The 22,867-nt window shown below is 39.7% G+C and overlaps 5 protein-coding genes and 1 long non-coding RNA gene across 7 annotated transcripts in view; 4 read left to right on the forward strand and 2 right to left on the reverse strand.

Annotated features, from left to right (window-relative positions):
- The window catches only part of LOC119559829 (chromatin-remodeling ATPase INO80), a 38,922-nt gene that overhangs the window by 13,117 nt on the left and 2,938 nt on the right, over positions 1-22,867 (reverse strand). Inside the window, exons 4-12 of the mRNA XM_037872922.1 lie at positions 22,716-22,856; positions 22,482-22,659; positions 22,084-22,424; positions 21,756-22,017; positions 21,528-21,695; positions 5,293-5,451; positions 4,685-4,787; positions 4,526-4,611; positions 1,822-2,125 (exon numbers count right to left, since the gene is read on the reverse strand). Coding sequence (XP_037728850.1) covers positions 1,822-2,125; positions 4,526-4,611; positions 4,685-4,787; positions 5,293-5,451; positions 21,528-21,695; positions 21,756-22,017; positions 22,084-22,424; positions 22,482-22,659; positions 22,716-22,856 — 1,742 coding nt within the window. The remainder of the gene's footprint in view (positions 1-1,821; positions 2,126-4,525; positions 4,612-4,684; positions 4,788-5,292; positions 5,452-21,527; positions 21,696-21,755; positions 22,018-22,083; positions 22,425-22,481; positions 22,660-22,715; positions 22,857-22,867) is intronic.
- Positions 205-1,082, forward strand: LOC119559836. The gene is made up of 3 exons (XR_005220970.1): positions 205-377; positions 448-652; positions 951-1,082. It is a non-coding gene; the product is annotated as an uncharacterized LOC119559836 (long non-coding RNA).
- LOC119559831 (putative serine protease K12H4.7) lies at positions 8,416-10,338 on the forward strand. Its single transcript, XM_037872924.1, has 7 exons — positions 8,416-8,655; positions 8,752-8,933; positions 8,994-9,229; positions 9,290-9,521; positions 9,580-9,746; positions 9,805-10,095; positions 10,163-10,338. Exons 1-7 carry the CDS (start codon positions 8,455-8,457, stop codon positions 10,267-10,269), a joined length of 1,416 nt encoding a protein of 471 aa, XP_037728852.1. The 5' UTR covers positions 8,416-8,454; the 3' UTR covers positions 10,270-10,338.
- Positions 11,150-12,921, forward strand: LOC119559833 (thymus-specific serine protease). The gene is made up of 5 exons (XM_037872928.1): positions 11,150-11,383; positions 11,500-11,681; positions 11,736-12,203; positions 12,260-12,426; positions 12,491-12,921. The coding sequence occupies exons 1-5, from the start codon at positions 11,156-11,158 to the stop codon at positions 12,886-12,888; spliced, it is 1,443 nt and encodes a 480-aa protein (XP_037728856.1). The 5' UTR covers positions 11,150-11,155; the 3' UTR covers positions 12,889-12,921.
- Positions 15,095-16,949, forward strand: LOC119559830 (putative serine protease K12H4.7). Its single transcript, XM_037872923.1, has 5 exons — positions 15,095-15,348; positions 15,417-15,598; positions 15,658-16,125; positions 16,182-16,363; positions 16,426-16,949. The coding sequence occupies exons 1-5, from the start codon at positions 15,127-15,129 to the stop codon at positions 16,827-16,829; spliced, it is 1,458 nt and encodes a 485-aa protein (XP_037728851.1). The 5' UTR covers positions 15,095-15,126; the 3' UTR covers positions 16,830-16,949.
- Positions 19,313-21,416, reverse strand: LOC119559832. Of its 2 annotated transcripts, XM_037872927.1 has the most exons (2): positions 21,058-21,416; positions 19,313-20,081 (listed from the first exon to the last, which is right to left on the reverse strand). In XM_037872927.1, the coding sequence occupies exons 1-2, from the start codon at positions 21,304-21,306 to the stop codon at positions 19,365-19,367; spliced, it is 966 nt and encodes a 321-aa protein (XP_037728855.1). In that variant the 5' UTR covers positions 21,307-21,416; the 3' UTR covers positions 19,313-19,364. The 2 variants fall into 2 exon arrangements, with proteins under 2 accessions (XP_037728855.1, XP_037728854.1); XM_037872926.1 differs by lacking the exon at positions 19,313-20,081 and having other exon boundaries at positions 20,289-21,415.

The following is a 22,867-nucleotide window of genomic DNA, read 5'->3' on the forward strand; positions in this document are numbered from 1 at the left end:
ATCCTTAAATATTATCTATACAAATCTGTAGAAATTATAATTACTGAAATTAACAATAAAAATATTTTTATTTAGGGCCGATATATCAACGCCATGTTAAAAATGTAGTTTCTCAATATCAAGTTAATTTTATCTGTCGGTCAAAATGAAACTGAAAACTTAACGTTCTTTTTCAGGCATGTCAAACTAAATTTAACACACGACTGATAATGAGATGTCGTTCTTAAAATAAACATCACATTTAGAAAACGAATTTGCCTTTCCCAACAATTAAAGTTCATGTTAATTTTTCTCTTAGACAACAAATAAGAACCTAAACACAACGTTATAAAAGGTATATAGTATAGTCAATTGTTAAATGTTAAAATAAAAAGGAGGTAAAGATAAAATATTGTTCTAATGATTTTTACGATTTGTTGCTTACTTTTCTATTCCCACACTCTATAGTTTAGTTTGTCCCGCACTCAAAACTGGCATCACTGTCTCCCAAGATGGCGAATAAGACAGGAGTTGAACTGGTAATATTAGCCACAACCACATCAGGTCGAAATGAAAACGTTATCAAGCGACAGACGCGCGTTTGCAGTAACAAGATGAAACGGGGACATAGGCAAAATTAGCTGCGTTCGCCAGCGAATTTGCAGGCCAATCAGTGAGTGTGCCACAATTTGGCCAACCGAACAAACGGGCAGCAAACTGGTCAAGTCGCAGATGCCATCGAAACTGCTAGTTGCTGCGAGTCTCCTCCTCCGGCAACTGTTGCTGCTGCAACGTGCAACGTGCAACCTGCAACTTGCAACTTCGATCTGCTGACGCTGCACTTGTCGCGATTTCACATCACATTTTGTTTTTGCTGTTACGGCCGCTTTTTGCTCGTTGCCTACTTTTCAACGTCTTGTACTTTCGATTGGTTAATTGTTAAACAAATTTGAAATGTTTCTGCTTTGCAGTCACCTGGCCTCACCCCCTCCTCAACGGCCCATCTCATCGTTTTCGAATGCAAATCGCATGAGCTAACAAGCTGCAATCGTTGCACATCCCACATGCAATTGGCAACTCATAACAACCAACATGCTCTCAGTTTTGTGGCAAGTTAGTTGGTAGACCACATTTTCGACTGCCTCTATATTTGCTGGTGATTACCAAATAACTTCAGTTATTAATCATTAAAAAAGTGATCGTTGCCGGGAGGAAACCTAACCACAAGTCGCAAAACATTTGAATCAAGCTTATGTTATGTGAGATGTCTCTGCGATTTTTGCTACCCACATATTTAAAGACATTGTAAGTTTAATGGGTAAGTCATAGACACAGTTTTAACAAGTTATCGATAGCACTGTTTAACACAAAAAATTTACCTCGATGGATGCTAGAAAATCGTATTCGCTTTGAATCGTGTGTGTGTTTACCAAAAATTTCCCATACGGACAGATTCTGATTTTTAAGGGAGTTATAATCAAAAGAAGACATAGACATACAGCCGCGGTCAACATAATAATAGTGCCAACGTCCTTCATACTTAAAAGTTTAAAAGTAGTTGTAATTTATCTTTTCCTGTTAATATTTTTTTTAATATAATCATACTATTGGACGAATTGAATAGCATAACATACGCTAGTTTTAAAGAATAAAATTTTCATCAGCCATCGAGGTAAATAAATGAAGATCCAATTTTGTAACACAGTGTAATCAGATTTATAAAATTTTAAACCAAAAAAAACTATCCCCTACTTCATAGTGGTATAAATAATCCAATAATACTATTTGCAGATCACTTTATAAGGCCTTAAACCATCCACAAAAAAGACAATTGGTACTCACTCATGGATTCGTTTTGGCCCATCAGCGTGGGGCTATCTCCATCAACCACCAGAGCCTCATTATCGGAATCGTTGTCCATCTGCTGGACACAGGTTGCTCCCGGCACATAGGTCTCCTGACTGAGGGTAGGATGATTGCTATCCGTGCCAACACTCGAGGCCGATGACGTAATGCCCACGTCGATAAAGTCCTCCTCGGATTCCAGTTTTAGGCGCTTTGCCCCCGAACTGCAACTGGGCACATCGTCGTCGGGATTTTGGGCTGTCGAAGTGGCCACGATGGTGGTGCCACCCAAATTTACATCCTAAGACAATAAAATTTGATAACATAAAAAAGTTATACCTTAATTCTCAAATGTAACAATCAAATCAATTAGCATTTTAATGGCCAACGGAAATGAGATATATCTGCTGGTCGTCGTCTTCTTCAACGGTTGCTTATCGTTCGTATCTTCTAACTGGCCCGAGAATTCCCCTCTTTAAACCATTTATAATTTATGCCAAGTTATCTCAGCTCCCCCTCCTTCTGGTGTGTGGCATAAAAATCATTCATGCCAAACTTGAACAAAACTAAGACTTGAGTTATGGGCTGGTCAAGCGGAGGGATAGTGTTAAAAATGGGACGTGTTCGGGGGTTGAAGGTGGGCCTCTCTCTGGTAATTGCCATGCTTGAGGAAATTGTTCGGAAGTAGGGTAAAGAGTTTTGCATACATTTTGCCCAGATTTTGTTAGTCAATTGCTGGGAAAACAGTAGCAATTTTCCTACATGCACTCAGCTGCTTGTTAAATCGTTCAAAAATTAATGATATTCATTGTTAAAGTTTAAAACGAAATGAGAAAAAATTGTGGTAGCTTAAAATTCAATTAAAAGAGAGTTCTAGGCAAAATAATTAAATATCCAAGATGTTATAGAAATATGATTGATGAGGAAGTGAAAAAAGTTTTTATTAAAACGTGTTTAAGATTAAAGTTTTAAAATGGAAATAGAAAAGTAATTTTATGGTAATAATAAATATAGATCATACATAATTATTAAAATCGAATTAAAAGAAAAGTTCTCATTTGGATAATTTACAATTTCTCCACCAATAAAACCAACTGGGCGTAAAGCACTCGCTCAAATTATATATCATTATATCAGTAAAGAAAATAAACCGTTCCATAATAAACAACTGCGACACAAATCTTGCACAGTAGAATCTGTTCCAAATGAATGCCTCTCTCCAATCGAAAGGCCCAGAGGAAGGAAGACGCTTGCTGCACTTAACCTGAAAACATGAAAAGTACTATTCGCGCATTGGAAACTTGAACTTCCGACCGTAAATGAATTGAAAACCCCGAGACGAGGGGATTCGGGATATGACTGCGTGCCATTATAGCATTGTGTCGGCTGGTGGCATATGAACTTGAGTGGACTCGACTAACTAAAAGGAGGCGCAACACCAGTGGTCGTAGAACCAAAAACGGAGAGAAGCCACCAAGACGAAGACCCAGAGCCAGACCCAAAGCCAGAAGAAGCAACATCGGCAGCACCAGACCATAATCAGTGTTCCATTGAACGCACAAAATCATTTAGCGAAACCAACAAAAACAAAACCAAACACAAAGAAGAGTCAGGGCCCGAGTTTGGAGGTGGTTGGTAGTAGTAGAGCCTGCACCCCAAACCGAACCAATCCGATCCGATCCAAGCCAAAGCGAACCAAAAAGCACTTGAAACTGTTTTTTAAAAGAGTCTCCGAGAGACAGCGATTGCGAGTCCAAGTAGGGTAAAAGCAAAGTGTTTGCTTTGGAGAGTAAGTATGAAGTATCTCTAGTGGGGAGTTCGAGTACACAAGGGGAAATAAATATAGTAACATTAGTTAGGTACTACATTTTCATATATGGCACATCCATTTTTGATTATTGAAAAAGCATCTTCAAAGTTTTAAAGGTAAAAAGTATGAAATAAAATAATTGCATTTTTTAAAAGGGTCTTGGAAACATTTAAAAAAATTTGTTTTTGGAAAATTTTTAATCAATTCTATAAAATTGATTAATTTTTGATACTTTAAATGTTAGGATAATAGTCATTAAGAATAAAAACTTGTATTCAATAAGAGGTTACCATAACTAAAAAGAGAGTTTGGTTTAAATGTAATACTCCTAAGTTATCATAGAAGGACTAAGGATACTTCCAACTTACTATTCTTATATATTCAAAAGATTTGACCAATTGGCTTAGCATTTTCTTAATGTGTACGACACTTGGATGAATGAATATAGTCGGCTGGAAGTGCAATTGCTTATGGCTCATGGAGTAGGTTCAAAGCACGCTATGAAGCAGACCAAGACCAGCCAAGACGATGAGTTGAGTTTTGTAGCAAATTGAATTGTCTTTGTTGCCGTTTCTCTGTCTGTGTGTGTGTGCTGTGATGTTGCATGAATCACGTGACCATGACCACCAATGCAATGCCATAGGCCAAGAACAACTGAGCCGGGCCTCTCCTCGCTTCTGCTCTCTGTATATGGACGCACTCGCAATTTGAACCTCACTCAAAAGATCATTTACTTTCATTAGGGAGCGCAGACGAAACTTGTCGTGTAGCAAGTGCAAACTTGGTCTAATAAACAGCCATTAGGCAGTCGGCCTGGATCATGCATGAAATGGCCCACAGATCGTTTGGTTTGGTTCTAACCAGATTGTCTTTGGGGCAAATCGTTCTCACCTTATTGGGATGTCGTCTCTTGCGTTCGCCTTGCGTGGCTGCTGCTGGAGTCGGTGAAGACGACTGCAGTTTGGCCTCCTGGCGATCTAATGTCCATAAAGAATATATAAATAATAATTAATTTCAAGTAATATCCATATCTATCGCTAATCTACTCACATTTCATTTCAATTTCCTCATCATCCAATAGCAATGATACCACTTCCTTGGGCTTGAGTGTGTCGGGTTTGAAATTACCGCCACTTATGACCATGCGTTGTATCTGAAATTCGGGGGAGAAAATACCAATATTCGATTAGAAATGCAAGGCAGGAAATGAAATGAAACTCGTTCAAGAACAGGGATAGCGCCAAAAGGGTTTCCTCACTTCCTAAACTATTTATTTGTCGGCCCGAAATACTTTCATATGGTAATCAGGGGATTTCTGTTTGGTAATTAAGCCAATAAATGCACAAGAAAGCGAAGAAATTCTCCAACTTATACAGAACACAGGAGGCGTAACCAAAATGTCGCCTATCCAATTGTATAATTAATTTCCGGTGTTGGTTTACCAACCCAAACCATTTTAATCCCAACTACAAGTGCTCGTGTTTCGCATTGAGCACTTTTTTTTTTAAATCCCAAAGGCGCAACAATGCTCCGGTTTTTTAGGAGGGTTTTTAATTCCCAACAAAGCACGTGCCTAATATGCGACGCAACAAAAGGAAAACCGAGCAACTTGAAGAGTTTTGCGGTTTGGTAGGGTTTCCTGTCCCCCGATCACTCACCTCGCTTTTTTCTCGGGCCCTCTGCAGAATCCGCTCCTCGATGGTTCCCTTGCAGATGAGTCGGTAGACGGTCACCTGTTTCGTTTGGCCCAAACGATGGGCCCGATCCATGGCCTGTTGATCGACCGTGGGATTCCAGTCCGAATCGTAAAAGATGACCTGAAAATAGGAGGTAATTTTTGGCTATTACATTTTGTTCGGTAACCCTTTTTAAATATTTATCTTAATAATCCAATTAAATCTGCTAGTTGGCAAGAATTGTCTTTTGGATTTTACCACTTCCTTTTAGTATGCAAATAGGTACTGCACACGCACATCCTTTCGCCATTCTTTTGATGATTTCGAGCCCGCATATTTATTAGTTCCTTTTTCGAATTCGGCTATCCTATAAACCACTTTGTAGTGTCACGAATTTTCCGCTTTTCCTGTCTATTATCTGGAGTAGAAAAACTCCCGCCACCGGTGTTAACCCTTCGTTTCCCCTGTTGAGCCGCACTTGGTACGTGTTCGGTGTGCAAGTGTTCAGCAATTCTCCATCGGTTTCTCAAGGGTTGTCTTGAGGGAGTGGCGTTTCCGGCCGAGAGATGGGACTAATTAAAATCGAACTGCTAAGGGATTGATGTTTTCTTTTTTATTTGGAACACGTGTTGAGCTCTTTTCAGAAGCGTAAGAAGGAAGTACCCCATTGAAGAATCTGTCTATTAAATGGAATTCAAATTCGATTGAGAATATCACACGGGAAGTCTGCCATTAGAAAAACGTTGGATGCAGAGGCGGTTTATTATTTTGCATATTATTGTCAAGCGGAAATAAGTATGGAACCCGATATGCATCTTTGCATTGGAAGTTTTTAGGTTCTAAATATACTTCTTCTTTGGATAAGCCATGGAGCTACTTTTCCTCACACAGCCCAATAATTCGTTGCGCCTATTTAAATAGTTTTACTTTCACCGTAAAAACTCAAAGCATTAAATTGTTATTAAAAACGCTCAAGCTACTCTTTAAAAAAGTTAAAAAAAACTGCATTACCAGTTCACAGTAGTAACAGCCATGTTTAACAGCAAATTAGTTTTTTATTATTTCAGTACATTCATCATTAGCATACAATGCATCAAGGAACCTATTGAATTCCGATGGATCGAACAGAAATTGGATCACTTTCATAAGGATTCACGAACTTTCAAAATGGTAACACTCATTATAATATTATATTACAAAAAATCCAGTACAAACTACTATTTAGAGATACATGGTGAAGGAAGATTATTTCAAGCCAAATGGTACAATATTTTTCTTTATGGGTGGCGAGGGCACAATTTTATCGCCTACAACAAATGTTTCAAACATTATGCTGACCAAGAGTTATATCAACGATTTGGCTAAACGATATGGAGGATATCTGATACATAGTGAACATCGTTATTATGGAGAAAGTAAGCCAACAAAGTGCGTTCTGAAAAGTTAAAATATGGCTAATTACAATGTTAACTTATAAAATGTGTCGTTTTTAGGTCTCTTGAGGTGAAATATCTAAAATATCTTTCAGTTCCTCAGGCCATGGCAGATGTGGCTAATTTAATTCGATTTTTAAAAGCCAATACCACCTATTTCGGTGACTCCAAGGTATTTCTGGTGGGAGGATCGTATTCAGGGTTTATGGTCCCCTGGTTTGCCAAGCTCTATCCAAACTTGTTTGACTTAGGCTGGGGTTCCAGTGCCCCTTTTCAGTTTAAAACAGAGTTAAAAGAGTTCTACTCAAAAGTTTTTGAACTTGTTCAAAACATTGGGGGTAAGAAGTGCCATGATCAGATCGTTCAGGGCTTAAAGGACCTTAAAGCTGATTTAAATAATCATAATACTACAAAACTCATTGAAATGAATATTTGCGGATTTGATCATACAAACAATGTTCATGTTATTAATTTATTTGAAAGATTAACTAAAGTTGTTGGCTCTTTAGTGCAGTATGGAAAGTAAGTAAATGTAGCAAGTTACTTATACAATTTGATTATAAAACACATTTTTTCTTATAGTAAAAGCAGTATTCAAAGCGCTTGTGATGATATTTCAAAAACGTCTTTTACCTCGTACTTTAAAAAGCAACTGGAGGGGAATTCTACTGAATGCTACGACTCTATTTCCAGCTTAAAATCTCTAAGGGACGTTCATTATACCACAGATTCCGGTATGTAGAATATTTCGTATTATAACAAACCTCTTTATTATAAACTTATACTTCAGCTCGCCTTTGGTTTTACCAAAGTTGTAGTCAGCTTGGAAATTTTCAAACCTCTGAATTTGTTCCTATTGATTTTTGGCTGGATCTGTGTTATGATACCTTTGGATATAAGTTTTTCACCTGCTATATAAACAGAAAAGTAAAAAACACCGATCGAAATTTTGAGGATTTGGATGGTAGGGAAAGTTTCCGCAGGATCTTTTTAACCCAACCTCAACTGGATGCTTGGTCAGCAACTAAAGTGAGAAAACACAACCGGACTTATATTTTGGATGGTAAGCTTGATCTCATTTTACCTTAGAATAAATTAATCATTTATTTTAATTACTTAAGATGCTACTCACTGCGAGGACTTACAACCATCAACAGAAAATGATAAACCATCTATAAAAACCTTGAAGAGTGATATAAATTTTGAAGTGCAAAAATTACAAATTAGGAATCAATTCAATTAACTTTTTTGGTATACACTAAAAAGAGATGCATTTGTTGTTTACAAATTTGTAAATAATAAAGTCTTTATATAAACATTCTAATTTTTTGTACTCAACCTTTGAAAGGGTATATCTACACTCTAGTTAGTAATTGTTCTATACCTTGTACAACCCTTATCGGGTAACTCTACTGCTGACATTTGAAGTACTTTCAAATCGAGTGAGTGAAACTCTAAGATTGATAATCGAAACAGTCGTTGCGACCACAATACCACACGATAAGGCGCTGCATGGCTTCTAGGCTAATAAACAGCAGCGTAAACTACCAACAATCTATTTAGACCAGTTGACAATATTATTTACTGGCTAAGAACTGCTAATTAGGTACTACGTTGGTGATAAGATTTGCTTTGAGCTAAAGCAAGTGAATTAGTAGGCACATAAGCTTTATAGGTTGATCAGTCTTATTCCAACACTCGACGATTGACGATGAAGTTTTGGCTAGGAATTGCAGTGGCACTTTTGGCCTTAAGCCAAACTCGTGGAAGTGCAGTCGAAAGGATCTTCAAAAGGCTTCATGAAGAACCACCAATCCAAACTACTCAGAACCGGGCGGATGAAGTGCAAACACTTTGGATCGAACAGAAATTGGATCACTTCAATGAGTCAGAGACACGCACATGGCAAATGGTATATATAATGTTAAATTACATAATCCCTTTGGAGGGTGAATAGATTGTAGAGACATATTCGGAGAGTTACAATTTTGTTAATTAACTCTTTTAGCGTTACATGCTCAACGATGCTCTTTATAAGTCTGGAGCCCCTCTGTTTATTTATCTTGGAGGAGAATGGGAGATCTCCCCTGGCAGAATAACTGCTGGCCATACTTACGACATGGCCGTGGAACACAATGCTCTTTTGGCCTATACTGAGCACCGCTACTATGGACAAAGCAGGCCCCTGCCGTGAGTGAAATGTAAAAATTAAAGAGCTCCCTAAACAAAATATTTGTCCTCTCCTTCTAGTGATCTTTCTATTGAAAACATTAAATATCTGACTGTGAACCAGTCCTTGGCTGATTTGGCTCATTTCATCATTACCATCAAGGAAAACTATGAGGGTCTGTCTAACTCCAAGGTCGTTGTTGTGGGTGGTTCTTACTCCGCCACAATGGCCACTTGGTTCATGAGACTCTACCCCGATCTTGTGGATGGAGGTTGGGCTTCAAGCGCTCCGCTTTTTGCCAAGGTCAACTTTGTAGGTGGGTCGAAATTTGTTCAAAGGACCCTTTAGTATGGAAAATAACCTTCATTTCCTGCAGAATACAAAGAAATCACTGGTCAATCCATCGTACAGATGGGTGGCGCTGACTGCTACAAGCGAATTGAGAACGGCATTGCCGAGATGGAGACCATGATAGCCACCAAACGAGGGGCCGAGCTCAAGGCCCTCCTTAGGCTCTGCGAACCCTTCGATGTCTATAACGACCTGGATGTGTGGACTCTGTTCGCCTATATTTCCGATACGTTTGCGGGCATAGTGCAGTCTCATAGGTGAGGAAATCAATCACATAATATGGGGTATAATTCTAATCTCCTTTTAAACCTTCAGTGCTGGTCAAATCGAGGGTGCTTGCCAAAAAATAATGTCTGGATCGGATGACCTTAGTGGTGTTGCTGGCTTCTTGTTGGCTACATATGGAAATGCCAGGTGCTATGATTTTCGTTATGACTTTATAACTGGACTGACGTTGGACACTAGTTTCAATGGCAATATCAGTAAGTCCACCATGGATTGTTTTTCAAGGCTTACCTTACATAACTACCTTTTCTATAGTGCGTCAGTGGACATTCCAGACCTGTAATGAGTTTGGTTGGTATCAGACCTCCGGCTCAAGTGCCCAGCCCTTTGGCACAAAGTTCCCTTTAACATACTACACCACCATGTGCGTTGATTTATTTGGCCCTCAGTATGGCAACGAGTTCACTACCAACCAAGTCAGTACCACCAATCAGTACTTTGATGGATTGAATCCTGGTGTGAAAAATATCTATTTCACCCATGGTCAATTGGATCCCTGGAGGGCAATGGGAATTCAGGACTCGGATCAGGCCACAGTCATTCCAGGTGAGTCCTTTACAAAGGTTGCAATATCGGAAACAGAAAATAATTTATTTCGTTTGTGATCCTCCAGAACATGCCCACTGCAGGGACTTCGAATCAATTAGCTCCAGTGACACAGCTGAGTTGAAAGCCTCCAAGGAACGCATTGCCGAACTGGTCCGCGAATGGGTTAAATAATAGAAGTCAACGCCACAGTACATTAAAAAATGTAAATCTAAAACTAAGTGGAATAAACGTTTAAACAGACCTACAAACATCTTTGTCATTGGAATCTAATCAAGTTGATATAAGAAATGGGAAAATCCATGAATGATTTATTCTTTGATCTGATAACTTTTGTTAAACGACGCAGATTTAATTTTACCTAATAAAATAGAGCCTTTCTTATGACAAAAAAATGCATTAAACCATTTTTTATTGGTATATGGGCAGTTCTTTTACAAACTGATCGGATAAATAAGTAAACACGTGTAAGATTTGCTGCTGGAATATATCCCCACTCCTCTCGAACTCCATTTAATTTGATAAATTGTTATTATTTTTTGGTTTTAACATTTTAATAAATGGTTCGATACCCTTGTACTCTTCGAGTAACAGGTAAAAAATTATTTTTTTCAGTCAAATCGTTATACACGTGGTTTACTTATTTACCGAATAGTATACGTAAAAAGGTTTCAAGCAAATCAAAAATGTGAGCCAAAAAATGGTTTCCGCTGTGTGAAAGAACAGACCATATATTAAGAAACAAAAGAATTACTTCACAAAATATCGCTGATTAGGCAATCATGACACAGCTGTGATTTTGATGGCCGACCGTAAAGGGTAATTCCCAACTAATCTCACAAAAGATTCCCAATAAGTTCCGATCGATTTATTATAGACGGCAAATGGGCACGTCTAATCGCAAATTCTAATCGCAAATTCTAATCGCTATCATATCATGCTGGCCACTACTTATCAAAAGTGAGAAATTTACAATCTTTATCTTGGTTGCAAAGCCCGATACCTCTGACGGTCAACTTAAAAGACCTAATCAGACCGGATAGTCGGTTCATTTCAGAAAATGGCTGCTCTGCGTTTGGTCTGCCTTGCTGTAGTCTTGGCCGTAGGACTAGTCCAAGCCTTGGACATTTCAAAGTTTAAGGATGTGCCGGTTTTGGCCAGGACTTTCAAGAACTTGAGCCGTGGTCCGCCGCAGCAAGTCGTGACAAACCGCGCGGTTGTCCAGGAGAAATGGATTACCCAGAAACTAGATAACTTTGACGAAAGCAATACGGGAACTTATCAGATGGTTGGTATATTTTTGGAAAAAAAAGCTGTTCCAGGAAAAGAATTACATAACTGTGTCGTAAACACAAAATATGATAAGACATATTGTAAGGAAAACCTCAATTTACACTTTTTCAGCGTTATTTGCTCAACGATGAGTTCCTAACTGAGGGAAGTCCCATTTTCATTTACCTGGGTGGCGAATGGGAGATCGAGCAGAGCATGGTCAGCGGTGGCCATTGGTACGATATGGCTGAGGAACACAAGGGTGTTCTCATCTATACCGAACATCGTTACTATGGTCAAAGTGTGCCCACTACGTAAGTCCTTTTTAATCCTTCTTCAATCTGTGAATTAAACATAGCTTCTTTTAGAACCATGTCCACAGATAACCTCAAATATCTGAATGTAAAGCAGGCCTTGGCCGATGTGGCCCATTTCATTGGAACGATCAAGGCGGAGAACGCCCAGCTGGCCAACTCCAAGGTGCTTTTGGCTGGCGGCTCCTACTCGGCCACCATGGTGGTGTGGTTCAAGCGCCTGTATCCCGACTTGGTGGTAGGTGGCTGGGCCTCCAGTGCTCCTCTTTTGGCCAAGGTTGATTTCACCGAGTACAAGGAGGTGGTGGGCCAGGCCTTCCTTGAGTTGGGCGGCCAGCAGTGTTACAATAGGATCGAGAATGGCATCGCCGAGTTGGAGTCCCTGTTCGCCAACCAGCGTGGAGCCGAAGCTAGAGCCATGTTGCGTCTGTGCAGTAGTTTCGATGACAAAAACGATCTGGACTTGTGGTCCCTGTTCGGAAGTATCTCAAACGTGTTTTCTGGCGTTGCGCAATACCAAAGGTATTACTATTTTTAAATAACTAAGTCATAAAACTACAAAAATCCTTAATATTTAGCTCTGGTGATATTGAGTTCTACTGTGACTACCTTCTGAGCTTCCGGGATGATGCCACTGCTATCGCTAACTTTGTGTACTGGGGCTTTGGAATGCCCACCTGCGTTGATGCCACCTACGCCAGCACTGTGGAGTACTATCTATGGGCAGTGACCAACTTTGGTGCTGGTATGTTAACAGTTGTATATCCCTAAAAAAAAAGTTGATCAAATTTGTATTCGTATTCCTACAGGACGTCCATGGTACTACCAGACCTGCAATGAGTATGGTTGGTACCAGAGCTCTGGCTCCAGGAATCAGCCTTTCGGCACCAAGTTCCCCGCCACCCTCTACACAACCCTCTGCGGAGATGTCTTCAGCTCGCAATTTGGAAATGAACAGATTAACAACAATGCAGCCGAGACCAACGAGTACTTCGGTGGCATGGATCCCGGTGTAGAGAATGTCTACATGACCCACGGTGCCCTGGATCCATGGAACCCCATGGGTCATGGAGTGGCGCAGGGAGCCACCGTCATCGCCAATGCCTCGCATTGCTCCGACTTTGGGTCGATCAGGACCTCAGACTCCGCTGAATTGCGTGCCTCGAAGGAAAAAATCGCTGAATTGGTGCGCCAGTGGTTGGCTTAAATTTGATGCCCAGAATTAATCCATATTTGGTATTTTTTCTTAAATAAAAAGATTTTAAGAACCAAAACCAAGTACTTTTCTTTCAATAATAATTCTTTAAATGTTTGACTAATTTATGTTAAATATTACTTTACACCAGCCATAGTTTGTTTTTTGTAACAATATCATTTTTTAGTTACATTAAAATCGAATTCACTCAAAGCAATCTGTCCGTAAATTTTTTAAAACCCAAATACATACATAATTCATACATAAATACATAAAATACAAATTAAAACATTTTAAAAGTGTTAATATTCCTTGAATAGTTGTGTTTCATTTTTTTTTAACTTTGTTGATGTAGTAAAAATACTAAATCGTGAAACTTTAACTAACATTATCTAGGGTCCAAAAGTATAGCTCTTCCTTAAATTGACGCCAAAAAATATGCAACTAAAATTGTGGGCAGATAAGAAAATTTGGAACCAGCTGGAACTAAAATGCTATAGTTTAAGAAGGAACTAGGTAGTCGGGTAAATCAAGATAAGAAATATTTTTGACTTTTGGTAATTAAGGTATTAATCAGGAAACAATGGATGAGAAATAGAGGTACATCTGTGTTAAGCTATAAGCATCAACTTAATAAATTCCTAAGTCAATAATTTAAATTCGTTCGTCGTTTGTATCTCACACAATAAATATAAATCGGTATTTTATTTAATGAGGTTATTTTTAAAATAAAGTAAATCATATTCTATATACTGATTAGTGTAATTGGTAAGAAAAATAATAGAGAATATAATTAAGGTCTAATTTTAGCTCTTACATGCTTGACTAGACAAATGATAGAGAAACTAATTTTGTTACGTTCTTTGTTATTACATTATGATAAGACACAAGTTTATTGACCAAGGAATCTAAAAAGTAAATATTTGGTAACAAAACAATGGCCAATAAATGTGTAACGTTTGCTTATATAGGATTAAATTGACTAGAGTGAAATGATTCCATGGCACGTGTACTAGTACACTATTCAACAAGGTATTAAAATTATAAAACAGTTTAATATTTATAATTATTTGATTTTTCACAAGAAAGGAAGTTAGCTTCGGCACGCCGAAGTTTTAAAAGCCCTTTCAGGTCGTTCCCGTGGGAGCATTGTATGTGCAGAGCTTTACGATTTAGAGAAAACTTAAAACTTACAAAAATGTTAAGATAATGATCCATTTCAACCGTGTATGTTTACCGAAAACGAAATATAACGGTCTATGTATTATTTTAACATTAATTATCCGATCATTCCTACTTCAGCTTTATGATTAAGTCGACCGATTTGTTTTAAATTTGTTTTCCAAATTCTGAAATATTAAAAGAATGATATCCCCAAGAGTAGAAGTTATTATGTCAAACAGCACTGAAGGTATAATTTTTTTTATTAAAAAAAAATGCATTTCTATGGAAGCTAAGTATATAGTTTTTCGATCCGGCTCTTCCGAATTTATGTACTGCCTGCAATAGCAGTAAGACTTTTTGGAAGGTTTTATCCCATTAGCTTTAAAACTGAGAGACTAGTTTACATAGAAACGGACAGACTGACAGACGGACATGGCTAGATAGATTCGTCTAGTGATGTGATCAAGAATATATATACTTTATGGGGAAACGGAACGTCGCCTTCGCCGCGTTTAAAATGTTTGTCTTAAATCATTGTACCCTCCACAAGGGTATAAAAATTACTAGAAGTGAACTATTTACATATAGTACAAATAAATTAAAATATTTACTAAGCTTAAAATATTTACTAAGCTATAGCTCTATAATCAATCCTCTGTTAACTAGTAGCTTTAACTATAAGATATCATTAGATAATAATAATAATAATAAAATATTGCCTAAGCCAAATTTAGTTTTATATCAATACTCAAGAGTCTTAACATATCTCAACTCTTTTCTTTTCATTGCATTATATCTTAGAGAATATAAACTTATCAATTGGGACTTGCACAATTTCTTTGTCTTTGCAAAGACTAACTGAATTCTAATGAACCTAACCCAAATAACGTGATGCAAGTAGTGATACGAGCAAAGAACCCTCGACTTTATCAGTGCTATATATTTCCGATATTTGTTTGTTTTGCAATTAAGTTTTAAAAGACCCTATCAAAGGCTGATGCGACTGCCAGTGGCGAAAATTTTCCAATAAATAGTCCGCTGCCGATGGTGGAAAATCATTCGCTAACTTGTAAACTATCCAGCAATATGAACTATATCATTGTAGTACTCGCCGTATTGGCACCCCTGACTGCGGCAGCCAGTCTGGGTGAACAGAAACCGGAGGCCAATGCCTTTGTCAAATCCCTGAGGGAATTGCATCGAGGTCCTCCAGTGGAACCACTGAAGACCCGGGCCAAGGTGGAGGAGCGCTGGATCACTCAAAGGCTGGACAACTTCGATGATAGCAACAACGCCACCTGGCAGGATGTATGGATCGGGTCAAAAGCGACATGAATTAAGGATAACTTTCTCTAACTATCTCTTTCAATCCCTAGCGCATTTACATCAACAACAAGTACTTTGTGGATGGTTCTCCCATCTTCATCTACCTGGGCGGCGAATGGGCCATCGATCCCAGTGGCATTACCTCTGGTCTCTGGAAGGACATTGCCAAGAAGCACAACGGTTCCCTTCTCTACACCGAACATCGGTTCTTTGGCGAGAGTATTCCAATAACGTGAGACCAGCTACTATGATAGGGTTAACGGTCATAATTATTATTGAATAATATTTCAGTCCTCTGTCCACTGAGAACTTGGAAAAATACCAGAACGTCGAACAGGCTTTGGCCGATGTGATCAACGTGCTTGCAACCCTGAAGCTGGAAGACAAGTACAAGGACTCCAAGGTTGTGGTGTCTGGCTGCTCCTACTCGGCCACCATGGCCACCTGGATCAGGAAGCTCTATCCGGAAACCATCAGGGGCAGCTGGGCCTCATCGGCACCGCTTTTGGCCAAGGTGAACTTCAAGGATTACATGCAGGTGGTTGGCGAGTCGTACGCCATCCTTGGAGGACAATATTGTTATGATCTGATCGACAATGCCACCGCTTATTATGAGAATCTGTTCGACATTGGCAACGGAACTCAGGCGGCAAAGGAACTTAATCTGTGCTCTAACTTTAATCCCGACAGCGCACAGGACCGTTGGCAAATCTTCAGCACCATTGCCAACATTTTCGCTGGCATTGCTCAGTACCAAAAGTAGGTTTTTTAAAAATATCTAATGGACTTACTTATAATATTATATTATCCCATAGACCAGAGAGTTACGACATTCCCAAGTATTGCTCGATTCTGCGAGCGTTTAGTGATGATGATTCTGTAGCTCTGTCGAAGTTCATCAACTGGAAAATCAATGAGCACTCTGGCGCTTGTCTTAGCACAACCTTCAAAGGGGCTGTGGACTACTACGAATGGTCCAAGGAAAACTACGAAGATAGTAAGTACTTCAACCTTCAATTGTTAAAACCGATGTTTAATTGATTTTTAAACTCTTTTTAGGCGACTTGCCCTGGATCTTCCAGACTTGCAGCGAGTTCGGATGGTTCCAGTCCTCGGGCAGCAAGAGCCAACCTTTCGGATCAGATTTCCCGGCTACTCTGTATGAGGACACCTGTGAGGGAGTCTTTGGATCGAAATACGATTCGGCTGGCATCCACGCTAAAATCCGGGCAACGAACAACGAATTTGGAGGCCTGGACGTTAACGCCACCAATATCTACTTTGTGCAGGGAGCTCTTGATGGTTGGAGCAAGGTGGGTGCCGGAGTTGCCGAGGGAGCCACCATAATCCCATATGCCTCCCATTGCCCCGATACTGGATCGATCAGTGCCACCGACAGTGCCGAACTGGTGGCCTCCAAGGAGAAGCTGATCAAACTTGTGGCCCAATGGCTGGAAGACTAATATCTCAACTGATGAATTTCTTTTAAAGTTAAGAACTTATAACACTATTATTTTGTTTTTAAATGTATAGTTATTTAATCACACATATTTGGTCTTAATAAAGCAAATATAAAACACATATATATATATGTTTATTTTAGTTATTATCAGGTTGGCTCGAAGAACCCTGTAGTCTATAAATATTAATTAAATTCAGAAAACACTTCATCAATTCTTTAAACAATATTACTCATCAGAATTGACTTTCAACTGAGCTCTTAACTAAAGCAGCCACTTGTCCTTTGCACAATTAACAAATATCTCGAGTGGCTTATTCTCTGAACAAGTAGAAATGTGCTATCTCTAAGAGTGCCTATAGAAAGTCAAGTTCCCAAAACTTGAAATAACCTAGAGAGTACAGTCATGGAGCAGACAAAGCTTTCTGTTCCTGAAACAGTTCAAGGTACTCATTTTACTTTCAAGCTGGAAAGATTTGCAAATATTATGCAATAAAAACTGAGAATTTATGTCGCCCACAAATCCATCAAAATGTTTGAAAAGGTGTGACCACTCCGACAGTCCATCACGGACATAGACAGTCCCAAAAAGTGAGGAAAGGTGGTATGTGGAGGAAGGGCGGAGTCCTACACCCAATGAATTGCACTAAATCCAGAAACGTGCTGGGCATAACAAGATCGATAGACAGCCGGCTACTTAAAGACTTTGCATTGCTTTAGAAATTGTCATAAATCTTGTGGTCCGAAACCGAATCGAGTCACGCATTATAATGACCCAAGCAGATCCATTTAACAAGACCCAAGCGATCTTGTTTCCAACAATACAATTTGCTTATAAATAGCATTAAATACAATTAAATCGTGAGTCTCGTATCATTTAAAATGTAACTGGTACAGTTTTCCCTTCTTCTTTGAGATTGGGGAAGGAGGGCGACTGAGAGGCCGAAGACATGCCAAAGTGTTGAGTTTTTGGTCAAATTATTTAGGTATGCGCCAAAGACATGAACGGGAAATACTTTTGTTCTTGTCGAAAGGTCCCAAGGAAAGGAGACGAGTAAGGGGCGAAACTCTTCTGGATGGTGTTTGAGAAATTATATCGAAAAAGAAATAAAAATTCTTGCCATAATTCAAAAGCTTGTGGAAATTGGTTGATGTTTGAAATTTCTTTTTTGTTTTCTGCAGCCGGGGAGGAAGTTGTAAAATTCTATAGAATACCTTTTTAGCTTGCGGGCAAACTATGACTGTCAGTGAATTAAGAGAATAAATACAATCACACTTTTGAAAATGTCAAGAATAAGTTTACAACAACGTAAAAGGACAAATATTACATTAAATACTTTAAAATATTCAAGCGGTACCGAATGGCCAATAAGAATGATTCTGATTCATCGGTTTGGATCTCCCATCCCACGATAAGTTATAAAAGGTCTTTGAAGCCGCCTTCGACTGATGGCGAACAATCAGCCAGCTAAAATACCAACATGGAATTAGTCAACTCGAGACATAAACCTGAGCCCATTGAGACAGGGAGACCGATCCGAACTGAGCCTGAGAACCTGGCTATAAAATGACAGAAGAGTAGGAGCTGAAACCAAATTACTTTTGGCCAGGGTGCGCAAATAACAAATCAAAACCGGTGACAAAATGATTTAGGAACCGGGCGAAAATGTTCACACGGAGCACCAGAACTACCAGTCCATAACCCAAGAAAAGATCGACCAGAACCGCTGAAATCGAACAAGAAGTGCTGGGCTGGGGGAGAAACATGCAAAGATTCTGTTCGATATTGTATCCTTTTCGGCTGAGAATTCTTCTACGTGGTCGCCGGCCTCGGATTGGTGGGTCTCATTGTTGCGCGGCGATAAAGATCACACGAGTAAATCACGGTCTGCCGCCACTCACTCCCAGCTCATCCTCATCCGCATCCCAGCCCGTCACCACCCCTGGCTCAAGATTCAACCTTGGCTGCCGCAGTGCATGAACAAGTAGTTTAGCAAATGGATACAAGAGCCACACAGGGTTTTTCCGCCTGCAAGTTCGGTACAATGACAAACGAATTCTTGTCTATAATGGCGAGTAAAATATTGTCCAAAAGCTGCCCATAAATCATCAAGTTGAAGGCGAAGAATTTTTGTTCTATGGGGAACTAAGAATTTATCTGTAATTGATTTTAATATTCATATATTAAAATATTTTTAGTAAAAAAAACGGGGAAAACATGTAGTATAAGTCAATTTTTTAACATTAACTAGGTGTAGATCGCTTGCAAATATTTGTTATTCAAGTACCTACTCAAGGCACAATCAATTATAATTTCACGCCTATATAAGACTTGTGGAAACTATAATGGTAAAGTGGTTACTCATAATAATAATAAACACTCCACTGATAAATGTACACTTTCCAAAAAATGTACCCTATGCTAACCAGAAAAAAGTTATGGAAAACCAATTCACCGGATCAGGAATTTTTATTCAACAACTCTAAAGATTTCACTTTCACTTCAAATAATTTGGAATACCATGGAATTTCAGATTAACTAGTGGCATCGAACATTGTCATAGATCTTTACAACATCTTCGTCCTCCCTAAGAAGATTACAAAACTCCTGGTACCGGGCCATTTGTCGATCTGTTAAATCCACCAGCGACTTGTTTGGGCAGTGTCCCACTTCCGTGTGGGTAATCTTATAGCTGCACTGCCGCAGTTTATCGGTAACCTCTCGGAGATCATGGGGACGACATTTAAACAAAACGGCACCTTTTGACAAATCGGTAATGGCGCTATCGGTGGCCTTGCACCACAAAGCATCCGTTCGCAATGTTTGATTGAAATCCTCGAAATTTAAGGGAGTTTTGCTTGGCAAAGTCGCTTCAATCAGACCAGTTTCGTTAAATAAGTGGCGATTGAAAAAGCGTGCTTTGCTATGTCTCATTAATGAGGCCAAACGGAGCTTCAGATCGATGAGATTATCCGTCCGGACCTTGCAGACCATGGCTACTAACTGACGACCATAGTCCATGGGAAGGCTATAGGTGCTCTGATTCCTCTCGTTAAGTTCGCACTCCCTTAGGATCCGTTGCACACGACTGTAGGGCAACTGCAAGGGTGATAGTCGAGCCCTCAGCTCGTAGTTCTTCTCGGGATCGATAGAACCACCACCACGATGCACCGCCAATCTGAGCTCGTTCGCCAGTCTCACCTCATCTGGCGTCTCCTCATCAAATCGGATCTGTTTGGAGCTCAGTGGACTTATGTAAGTACCTACTCAAGGCACAATCAATTATAATTTCACGCCTATATAAGACTTGTGGAAACTATAATGGTAAAGTGGTTACTCATAATAATAATAAACACTCCACTGATAAATGTACACTTTCCAAAAAATGTACCCTATGCTAACCAGAAAAAAGTTATGGAAAACCAATTCACCGGATCAGGAATTTTTATTCAACAACTCTAAAGATTTCACTTTCACTTCAAATAATTTGGAATACCATGGAATTTCAGATTAACTAGTGGCATCGAACATTGTCATAGATCTTTACAACATCTTCGTCCTCCCTAAGAAGATTACAAAACTCCTGGTACCGGGCCATTTGTCGATCTGTTAAATCCACCAGCGACTTGTTTGGGCAGTGTCCCACTTCCGTGTGGGTAATCTTATAGCTGCACTGCCGCAGTTTATCGGTAACCTCTCGGAGATCATGGGGACGACATTTAAACAAAACGGCACCTTTTGACAAATCGGTAATGGCGCTATCGGTGGCCTTGCACCACAAAGCATCCGTTCGCAATGTTTGATTGAAATCCTCGAAATTTAAGGGAGTTTTGCTTGGCAAAGTCGCTTCAATCAGACCAGTTTCGTTAAATAAGTGGCGATTGAAAAAGCGTGCTTTGCTATGTCTCATTAATGAGGCCAAACGGAGCTTCAGATCGATGAGATTATCCGTCCGGACCTTGCAGACCATGGCTACTAACTGACGACCATAGTCCATGGGAAGGCTATAGGTGCTCTGATTCCTCTCGTTAAGTTCGCACTCCCTTAGGATCCGTTGCACACGACTGTAGGGCAACTGCAAGGGTGATAGTCGAGCCCTCAGCTCGTAGTTCTTCTCGGGATCGATAGAACCACCACCACGATGCACCGCCAATCTGAGCTCGTTCGCCAGTCTCACCTCATCTGGCGTCTCCTCATCAAATCGGATCTGTTTGGAGCTCAGTGGACTTATGTAAGTGGAGGACTTAATCTCGATTCTATCACCATACATTGGAGCCCAGCGCACTCGTTTTTCTTTCACTGGCTCTGGTTCCTCGGGCAGCTGCAAATCCAGCCCATTGCGCTTGTCGTTCTCCAATTTAGGGGAATCGGTTCGAATTAACTTTGGCTTAGGTCGGTAAGGAATAATGCTGGACCTTAACTGCGGCAGATTCGTAGTCATCAATTGGTCCATGGGGTCTAAGTAGCGGTTGTGAGCCATTTTTATAAAACTTAAAATTTTGACTGCTTAATATTAGCGTTTTTACATAAAATCGATTTGGTTGATCCTTTTTTAAACAATGCGAGCGAATGAAATTTCGACGAGCGTATGATTTAAAAGTTAAGGTAAGGCTTTACAGTTATCAAACGATAGTTCGACTCATTATAAAGTCCCCCAATAAATTGAAGTTACAAATTTAAGAATGTAGAATTGGAACTCACCGTATCAGCGGCTGTTAAATTAATTCCCAGACCGCCGGCTCTTGTAGACAGCAGGAATACAAAAATATCCGCTCGCGTTTGAAAATCGGCAACCATATCGCGACGAGCGGAGATCTTACTCGAGCCATCCAGTCGCATATATCGATGTTTGCGGTGCCACATGTACTCCTGGAAATATTACCAAATAAATTAAAGATAATGCTATTATTAGGAGTTTATCAAATCTACCTCCAGCAAGTCAATCATTTTGGTCATCTGCGAATAGATGAGCACTCGGTGGCCATTCGCCTTGAGGCGAGTGAGAAGGGTGTCCAGAACAAATAGTTTGCCGGCGTCTGTGATCAACGTCTCCTTGTCGGGAACCACGATGGAAGACCATCCACTATAAGGCCTGCACAATTCCAAGCCAGTGGAGACGAGCTCCCTTCCCTGGCTGTTCTCACACTGCTGGTGACGAATCTGTGTCCAGGCGGCAGTGCGACTATCACAGCTACAAAAGATACAAGAGAAAACATAAGTTTAAAAAAAAATCTAAAGTAATCCAATTAAAACGCACTATAACTGCCTATCCACCGCCTGCACTTTCTGACCCAAATCATAAATGAAACGGGGCATGAAGAGCGGTTCGCAATGGTAGCTCCTGGGTTTTCGAGGGCGATGCGGAAACTCTGGCAGCAGCAGCAGCGTTGTCACCTTCACATCGCTCTTAGTATTCGATTTAGTTTGGACTTCCACAGACTCAATCTCCATTTCCTGCTTGGACTCATCAGCCATCTCCTCGATCAGTGAGGATTTTTCCTCGAGAATCTTTGAACGAATTACTCGATGTTCTATGGTTTCCTGCATATTGTAAGTGAAATAATCGCCGAAAGAGTAAACGGTGCTCTCGTTGGTGGTCTATTAAGGGTAAATTGATAATTTGTGCGTATAATAATTTTATAATTTAATCAATACCATTGCTGTGAACAGAAAGTTTCGAAAAACGCTTTTCTCTGGCAAATAGTCGAGGACCAGTTTGTTTTCCACCATCGGCTCCAAGAGTTGATACCTGCTATCGGGTTGCATCTTCCACCAAAAGCGACGGTAGGCCAGCAGTGGGTACTTCTCCAAAACTCTTCGATAATGTAAAAGACTGTGAATAAAATCGGATGTTAGTTTTAGGAATAACACAATAAAAAAAATCCTCACAAATCGATTATTCCATTAAGCGTAACATCCACCATGTCTCCTACAGATAAATCACACAAGCGGGTAAATCCAAAGCAGCTTTCAACGCTGACATCCTCAAAAAGTGATCTTTGCATATATTCCGATTTAAAGATATTGAAACTGTGCCGGGT

This window comes from Drosophila subpulchrella, unplaced genomic scaffold (assembly GCF_014743375.2).
Source record: "Drosophila subpulchrella strain 33 F10 #4 breed RU33 unplaced genomic scaffold, RU_Dsub_v1.1 Primary Assembly Seq354, whole genome shotgun sequence".
Lineage (NCBI taxonomy): Eukaryota > Metazoa > Arthropoda > Insecta > Diptera > Drosophilidae > Drosophila > Drosophila subpulchrella.